The following is a 9,597-nucleotide window of genomic DNA, read 5'->3' as shown; positions in this document are numbered from 1 at the left end:
CAAGTTCCTCCGCTGTGGATTTTGTTGCGTCCGTCTCTTTTAGTACTTGGAAATACCTTGGTACCTGATAGGATTCCGACGACTCTTCCCCTGGTTGATTTCACTCAGCTCGGGAGTAGGCGCCAGTTTATGTAATTGCTACGCCGCAGGCTCTTTCCCTTTGCTACTGAAAACTGAGATTGCATTTATCTCCCTTGCTGTCGGTTGGTCACCTCTTATTTGTTTAATTCCCTTGGGAGTTGGGAGATTCAGTAACTGATGATATGTTGATAGCACAACCTTCATCTCGTGCAACCACTGTCTCTCCAGGATGATATTGTAACAAATATCACCATCTACTACCTCAAAATGGTCGTCTTCATCACCCCCTCGGCATTCGTAGGCAGCAGTATCTCTCCCCGGGTTGTCATGCTTTCTAGATTTAACCCGGCGAGGAGTTTCGTGACCTAAATGATACCTCTGGTGAGCTTGGCTTGCTCCAACACTCTCCACTGGATAATATTGGCTGAACTTCCTGGATCTACCAGAATACGTTTAATTTTAAAATCTAAGACATTTAGAGAGATTATCAGGGCGTCGTTATGTGGTAGCAACAGTCCATCCGCATCTTTCTCCGTGAAAGTAATGTCGTCCTCGGTGACTTCCCGGAGTCTCTTGATGTTGGTTACAAACACTTTTGTGTTTTTTGCCACCGAAAATGTCACGCCATTAATCTCGTTCCCCCCGAAAATCATATTGATCGTCAAATGTGGAGGATACTCTTTTTCTTTTGAAGGCTCTGTGTTATTGCGACTGTGGCCGTAATTATTTTTAGCCCGATCACTCAAACATTCCCTTAGATGGCCATTTTTCAGCAATGTCGCCACTTCTTCGCGCAGATGCCGATAGTCCCCAGTTCGGTGACCGTTTGTTCCATGGTAATCACACCACAAATTAGGATCCCTTTGCCTCATTGCTTCGGGAACAATGTTTATTTAATGTTCCTCATAGCCGACACCAGCTCCACTACTCTAACATTGAAGTTTTATTCGGAAAGCTTGGGGAGGGAAGAATCTCTAGAACCTGCCGTTTCCTTGTCCTGTAACGACCTGTTGTTTCGGCCGCGATCAGTTCTCCCATCGGTAGCAAATCTATCCGCCGATTGTAAACCTTTGTTGCGTCCTTCGGCCCGTTCGTGGGGCAAAAACTAACTTCTTGAAGACCGTCGATCCGTGTCAAAATCATCTTTCGATTTCTCCTTATTCTTCTCCCGATTCCGACCCTTGGTCGATGCCGGAAAATCGAGCTGATCATCTTCAATCCTTATCTTTGACTCGTACCAGTTATGAACATCCGCCCAAGTTGTTTCCTGGAACTCGAGCAAACTTTTTTTCAACATAAAAGAAGCGTCGGAGCTTCTCGAATTCAAGCCTTTGATGAATGCTTCAGCTGCCCATTTGTCCGGTATGACCGATAACAACATCCTTTCCTTCTGGAATCTGGTCATAAACTCCCGCAACAACTCGGATTCTTCTTGTGAAATCCCGAATATATCGGTCTTTCGGGCCTGTACCTTTTTGGCCCTGGCATGGGCCTTGATGAAAGAGTGAGCGAGCATCTCAAAGGCGTCTATGGAATGCTCGGACAGAAGCGAATACTATGTCAGGGATCCCTTCGTAAGAGTCTCACCGAATTTCTTCAGTAAGACTAACTCAATCTCGTGGGGAGATAAATTTTTCCCCTTTACCGTCGTTGTATAGGAGGTGGTATGCTCCTGAGGATCTGAAGTTTCATCATACTTTGGCATGTCTGGCATTTTAAACCGCTTCGGGATCAATTCTGGAGCTGCGCTTGACTTGTACGACAGTTGTATGTACTTATTTGAGTTCGGCCCTTTCAACACTAGTGGTGCACCCAAAATTTAATCTATTCAGGTGTTTACTTCCCTTATAAATCGCATGAGTTTGATTTTAAAAGGATCACTTTCGTTGTTTTGACTGGATATGCTCCCCCGACCCCATCGAAGCCAACCTCTCCCATCGATGTGTTGTTGTCGACCATCTGTGTTGTTTGATTTGCGGGAGCACCGGGAGGAACTGGACCTCGTCCATTCGTATTGTTGGAAGCACCCGACAACGCTTGCTTCAGCTCCATCATGACCTTATCCTGTCGTGTGAGATGTCCTATAATGGACTCTTATTGCTCCTTCAGGATCCTTACTGCTTCGACGGCGTGCTCTTCTTCAGTATCATCAGGAGTCGCCTCTCGAACATGTAGCGGATACCATCCGTCGTGGACCAGTGTGGCCTCACCCCTCTCGTTGCGGGTATCACTCATTGAATCCTCGTGTTGAGATTGATTTCCTTGGATCTCAACGTTGTGTGCGATGTTGACACCGTTATCTGCCATTTTCTATGGTTTTTTACTAAGAACAAATAATCAAACAAGTTAGTAATAGATGCAAGGATCAACTCAATTACACAACTGTCTAAGCCCCACGGTGGGCGCCAAACTGTTTGCCCGTAAAACTGTATAGTTGAATTTATACATGGTTTATAGACAAGTGAATTAATTTGATCCCAATATGACAAATAAATTAGATAAAAATATAATACTTAGCCTTGAGATGGAGATAAAACAACAAAAATCGTAATTCCGGGAGCAGGGTTTTCGGGGACATTAATAACGATATAAACGAGCGAGAAGATAAAATTATATTGAGCTTTGAATATAATGTAGCATATGTTTGTCAGAAAATTGGTGTCCTTTACAATGATAATAGAGCTCACTATTTATAGCTGCACCTAGGGAACAAGGTCCTAGGATCAAGCCTCTCTTTAATGACAATTATAAGAGCCATTAAAGAATGTGTAACGGTCAGTGAATGTCATATTCTCTGTAACGGGCCGCATACTTAATGCTCTAAAATATTCTTCATTAAATGCTATCAGGTGGCAGTCATTTATTTCACCTATATGAGTATCATTCTCTTCTGTAATAGACGAGATCGTTGCCTTCGAATCCGACTGCCTTCTGTTTTCGGCTCCACGTGTCACTTTCTCATGCGATCATTTAATATAAACACATTTTACCCTATACAAACAACAACAACAACAATAATAATAATAATACTAATAATAATGATAATAAATTTTTTACATTTTCTACTATCATAAATCTTAGACGAGAAAAAAAATCCGAGAAAACATTGGACCTAACATAAACATACTAATACGACTAAGATCCCAGTCATGATGTTTGGTTAAAAAGGAAGGAAAAATCACAAAAATTTGTGCGGCGTGGCCCCGACTCTCCTGCCCGGTCTTTAAAGGATATGCCCAATTTTGCTTTTGTTGCCAAAATAGCTTCCTCCCCCCCCCCCCCCCCCCCCACCACCACCTATTTATTGGATGAGCCAAATGACATATACATCCTCCGGATATTTATTTATGTTTTCAGGCCTTTCATGTAAATAAGTTGATTATGCAAAAGCTAAGTTATGCTTACATGGTAGGATTAACGACCAATTTAAATATATTGGTAGAATACATATACTTTAAAGTTTATCGTATTGTCATAGTTGTGCACAATTGAATAAATAGGTAGTTTGAACTAAGCTCTGCTAATAAGGTAGAATTCTCCAAACACATGAACTATAGTGAACGATCAATATAGTAAAAGGTTCTACCTTTTTGTCATAATTGTATAATTTTAAATGATGTATCATTGGTGAAATATGAAAATATGGTAAAATTCTCTATCGAATAAACTACAACCATATGATCAATATAATTAATTTTTTTTAACCTTTTTGTCATTAACTTATATGAGGTACCATTGATGAAATACGACAATCTGGTAGAGGTAAGCTCTGTCAATCTCTACCAAATGGATTATAGTAATATGGTCAATGAGTTAAAAGTTTTACCTTTTGTCAGAATTATTATAGCTTTAAATAAGGTATCATTGGTAAAACATAACAATCCAGTAGAGTTTGTTATCCAACAAGATAGCTATGTAGAATAAAGCATGAATCCTGCAATTTTTCCATAATTTGGGTGCTATCCTTATGACATGTTTTTTTTACTCTCTTGTTCATATTTTTGAAATTATGACAACATGGTAGATTTTTTTTGTTATGCAAATTAATAGCTACATTGAATACAATATGAAGTCCAACCAATTTATCATAACTTGTGTATGGCGCAATTTACTGATTCTGGTTGCTCTTGTTGTCGTTTCTATCGCTCAACCATTCAAATTATTTAATTAAACACGCGTCTACACATATTAGGGCCATTCTAACAATATTGTCAATAACGAGAACAAAAACTCAAAACCTACCCAAAATAGTCCTTTTTGTGTAAGGGTGCTTACCAGACGGATATTTACACTTAACGATTCGTCTTATTGGTTATCGGTTTATAAATATAGTAATTCGCTAGCCAATCAATAAAACACCGAGCGAATTGGTATCTGATTAATGATTATCGGACAGTTTATCGGCTAAATCAAATAGACAATAAAAAAGAAGTAGAGAACTAGAGATAAAGGAAATATTAGGTACAACTTTATTTATATAATATTTTCTAATCCATTTGACATGCAATATCCTGTAGAAGGGAGCCTAAATAAGTATGTGGTATGGATAAAAACAATTGACAACTCAATTGAAAGAAAAAATACTTTTTACAAGGAAAACAAGTTAGTTAGCTAATGCACATATAAATTTCCTTCTTATCTTATTAAAGAATCCATATGACATGTAATCCATGTCTGACCAAATCCATATTTGAACTTTGAAAAGCTGACAACCGAGGGAGACGACTGCTGCTAGTGTTGAATTGAGAAATTAGAAATTTAGGGTTTCATGTAGTGCTTTATATACAAAAGGGTAAAAGTATAAATATAAAACTTCTTAATGGATTAGCGATTTATCCGATAAGGAATTGAGTAATCCGCAATCATTAAACCATTAATTATAAAATTTCAATCTGTTTGCCAATCATTACCCGATAACCCGATACCAATAAGACTGTTTACCTTCAAAATCGGATAACAATTGAATTTATACTTGGTTTTAAGAATACATGATTTAACTTGATACAAAATGAGAAATCAGATTAAAATTAAAATTAATGGTAAAAGGTAAATGCAAACCACACAAGTTAAGCAGTTCTGGCCTTGAAGGTTGATCGCCCTTGATCCAAAAAATATTGCAATCGGTGCCAGAACAGAGTGATGAGATAATAATAACTAGAAAGAACAATATATTTCTTTAGAATACCAATTACAATGTGTTTTACAAATAATCAGACCTCTTTTTATATAGTAGAGGAGTCCTACTTTAGGTACAAGTCTATATAAGGTAAAAAAATCTCATGATTCGCTAATTAATCGGTTTTATTGATACGTGCTGAGATTTCCTCTATGATGTCCGACCGATTACGGATATTTTGGCCTTCCGTTATTTTGGTTCGATGATGTTCTCTCGAGCTAATTCGGAGCCAGAGTTAGTTCCAGGGTCACGGGCTCGATAATCTTGAAGGCGCATGTTCTAACCTCGTACCTAAGCTCGATAAAACCCAGGGTCGATCTTCAATCCATTATATTTCATCCCCGATCTGTCATGCAATAGATGAAATCGGTTTCTACTATATACAGATAGCCCCCTCATTTTTTGGAGAGTAAACGACGAGAAACGATATGAGCCCTCGATCCTTGTCCCGACACCTTACGTTAGTAATGTCAAAATGAGCGAAACGTCTCATTAGTCACATCTTAATGGCATTAAATATTCGTCAGTTGCTGGTCATCCACTGTAGGTTTTGAACCGCCGTTTTCAAACTATAAATACTTCCTCCTTCCATTCATTATAACTTTTACATTCAAACTTTTGCTCTTGTGCTTTAAGAAAACTTCACCACTCTCATCTTCTGTTTTTCTGGTTTAGGTTTAGAACCTCTTTCCTTCTGGTTTTCTGAAAGCTTTCATAAGTTATCCGCTAATTACACCTCCTCTTTCATCAGCACCTTCTTTTTTCCTCGACTTAGAATTAATGGCAAAGACTTCAAAATCTATTCCTCAACAAGAAAACCCTTCTTCCTCGAGACCGTCTGAGAACGTTTTGTCTGTTGCCACTAAGGAGACGACCCCAAAACCCCCTCTAAATGTGTTCGTCCCTGCGGGGTGTCCAACTGGAGCCGATTTCAAGGTTGAGAAAACCTCCTTGGTACCGGTTCAGTGCGAGCCGGTCTGGAGATACATATTTTCGATCTCCGACAGTATCCTCTATAAGGTCAAGGATGACTGCAACTGGGTCGATAAACTCGTAGTGGTCCCTACCCCCGAGGAATCGATCACCACCTACGTGTAGGGCGTTTTAAGTATTTACACTTACCCCTTCACGCTAGGTCCTCTAGATCTAGTTATTATAACCTTTTGCAAAAGGTATAAGGTGACTCTCGGGCAGATTCATCTTTCGTTTTGGAGGATTATAATTCTTCTTCGCTTCTTTGTGATCAAACTTGAGGGGTGTCACTTTACTATCGACCACCTTATGCGCCTGTATAGTCCTCGACTCTATCGAGGGAGGCTAATAAAACATGCCCGTCGGGCCAGCAAGGCCCCATTCTCGAGCATCGACGAGGATCAGGACCGAGGTTAGTTGGGCCGATTCGTTCGAGTGAATACCTCGGACTTAATCCCGGCCGAGGACATGTAATTTCTCGAGAAATAGAACATGAAACGTAAGTACAACTTTGCCTTTAATGTTTTGTTCATTATATTCTTTTGCCCTTCTTCTTATCGACTCCTTGTGATGCAACTATTGCTCAGACGCAAGATGCAATACCTCGACTCAAGGAGTGGGTCGAGGGCATTGTGTCGTAAAAGCCCTATTCCGAGCGCGCGTGGCGCGAACTTTCGAAGGGCCGGTGGGAGGCTCGTTCTCATAGTGAAATTTTTTCTTTAAGTTACATTCGATCTTATTTTTACGCCGTCGATTTCTAACTTGTTTTAATTTCCCTTTGTAGGTTTATCAAAAGATGTTGAGATGAGGCCTCTTTCTGGTGATGATGACACATTCACTGAGCCCCCCTACTCTGAAGTAGGATAAAGAGAAGAAAAGAAGAAAAGCTCTGAGTTTTATGGGCCCCGAAAAGAAGAAACCGAGGAGGCGACTGGTGCAGAAATCTAAAGAAAATATCAGCTCCCGAGGACTCCCACCGGACTCACTCCATCAGTTGAGGGATGAGTCCAAAGAAGAAGACTCTGAATTGATGAATCGCATGAGGAGCGGTACCGAGCTACCTCAAACCAGGGAGGTCGATGGAGAGGTAGTGGCCTAGGCCTCCGAACTTGGGAGGGTCGAGCCCATTTTTCCCCGAGCTAAGGAGGTCGACAGAGAGACCGTGGCCGGTGCTTCTCGGGCAGAAGATAGTGTACCGAAGGACGTCATTGGGGTGATAGATCTCATCGGATCACTTTCGTTTACTGATTCTATGATAAACGAGGCTCAGACGCTGAAAAGACGACCAAGTGAGGGGCCTCAAGGGGAGACAGATTTCTTCAAAAACTTCCTCGACGCTAAGGAGGTGACTTACTAGTACCAAAGAGGATGTCGTCTTCGGGAACCATCAGATCTTCTTTGAGTCCGAGAATGGTTGATCGGTTCCTAGCCCCGAGTACAGATTCTGAACGAAAGCGGTCAATCATCATATATGTACATGAGGATGCCCGGGTTCTCTCCGCCCCCGTGGGGGTTGCCAGCTATCTTCTATACCTGGTGACCGAAGAGGATCAGGCCAAAATGGACTTGGTGGAGGCCCCCTATCTTTTCAACGAAGCTCAACAAGCATTGAATCGGGTAACTTCAAAAGCCTTTCTATTATGTACTTAGATTAAGTTGCGAACAATCATAACATTCTTCTTTGTGTTTACAGGCCTCAGTGCTTCATCATGAAACCTTTCTCCGATATCAGGAGGAGTTAAACCAACACGAGGCCGATGCTCGGGGGCTCACTAAGATAAGGGATGTTTATAATCTCCTTAGTGAGAAACTCCAGGCCGAGTTAGAAGTGGCTCGGAAGGAGCATGCCGACCTGGTCGAGCAAGTAAGACGAGTATTTGAACTTAGTAACAATAATTCAGACACAGTGGCTAACGACCCGAACTCGCAGGTTAAAAGGAGACTTGAACAGATCGAGCAGCTCCAGGCAAAAGTGGACACGGTGAAAGTTGAGGCCGAAGAATGGAAGAAAAATATGGACTGCCTAGCCTCGAAAAAGGAGACTTCCCGAGAACAACTGGCTTCGACTGAGGTCTAGCTCTGGGCTACAAAATAAAAAGCCTTGGTACAGGACAAAAATATCGATGAGCTCTAGTCTCAACTGAGCTCGATGGTCTCCAACCAAGAAAATCTAGCTAAGGAACTTGAGGTGGCCAAGTCGGAGGTTGTTATGGTTAAGGCCAAGGCTGATGAGCGGGTGGACCAGCATAAGGCCGATGCTGAGGCGGCTCAGGACCAAGTGAGAAACCTGGTGGAGCATATGAAGTGGAAATCCCGAAAGGAGGCCCTCGAGGGAGTTCAAGCTCAGGGTTTTGACCTGCTGGTTGAGATCGAGAAAGCCAAGGTATCCGAAGCCTAGGCCAGGAAGCTGGATTACCCCAAGGAGGAGGATTCAGAGGAGTCTTAAGATTCGCGTGAGCTCGAAGATGGCAGAGACCCCGAAGGTGATGATGTGGCCCCTGGCAGAGACTAGGCCACTTAGGCGTTTTTACATATCTTTTTTTTGTTGAGGCCATTTTTGGCCCTTGTAAAAAGTTTCATCGGGCAGTTCGGCCCTTGTAAAAGAAATTTTTGATTATGAATATAAGGCTTTTCCCTTCAACAGCTTTCAAATTTTCTCTTTGCCTTGTTTATTTTTACTTGCAAAGACCTACATGCCTTGGCAAAAAACAGTTGATTTTTGCTTAGAGACTCAAAGAAACCTTACCTTCAACTATTTCATTTTAAGGCATCGTGGTGGTTCGGTGTGACCGAAAGTTTTCTTCCCCCAAGTACTTAGACTTTTAGTCATAATCTGTCGAGGATAGCCTTTGGAACCGGTTAAAAAAATTTTAAGGCCTTGTTATTTTTATGACGGGCTTCGGACGTCTCCGTGTCGAGATTATATGGCCGTAGCCTTTATAGTTTGGGTGATGTCCCGTGTTAATAGCTCGAGTTATCGGGGTTTACCTAAGTTGGCATTCCCCGAGTGGGGGTGGCCTTAGCCTATAAAATTTTGGGGTTGCCTAATAAGTCTTATACCCCCGAGGTCTAATAGCTTGGACCGTCAAAGTTTGTTTCCGGACGGCAATCCCCGAGTGAGGGAGTGATTATTTGAACTTAGGTTAAGGTGTCCCTTGGGTTCATTTCCTTTAGGGGATCAAAAGCAGGGAATTCCTTAAGAAATGTAAAGGAAATATTTTTAAAAGACAAGATGTTTGCAAGGAAGAGACTTCTCTTTATTCTTATGCATAATAGTAACGTATGTGTACATGCTTTGTGTCAGGGTTCGATCAGTCTATGCGGGCACGATTCATGGCCCTTACATTGAATCATGTCGATCAAGACCC

At 41.5% G+C, this 9,597-nt stretch overlaps 1 protein-coding gene across 1 annotated transcript; it reads left to right on the top strand.

Moving 5' to 3' along the window:
- The first annotated feature begins 7,597 nt into the window (after positions 1-7,597).
- LOC138908310 (uncharacterized) lies at positions 7,598-8,306 on the top strand. The gene is made up of 2 exons (XM_070198968.1): positions 7,598-7,846; positions 7,923-8,306. The coding sequence occupies exons 1-2, from the start codon at positions 7,598-7,600 to the stop codon at positions 8,304-8,306; spliced, it is 633 nt and encodes a 210-aa protein (XP_070055069.1).
- The last annotated feature ends 1,291 nt before the right edge of the window (positions 8,307-9,597 follow it).

This window comes from Nicotiana tomentosiformis, chromosome 3 (assembly GCF_000390325.3).
Source record: "Nicotiana tomentosiformis chromosome 3, ASM39032v3, whole genome shotgun sequence".
Classification (NCBI taxonomy): Eukaryota; Viridiplantae; Streptophyta; class Magnoliopsida; order Solanales; family Solanaceae; genus Nicotiana; species Nicotiana tomentosiformis.
The sequence above is the reverse complement of the archived record's forward strand: the minus strand, read 5'-3'. Positions and strand labels throughout refer to the sequence as shown.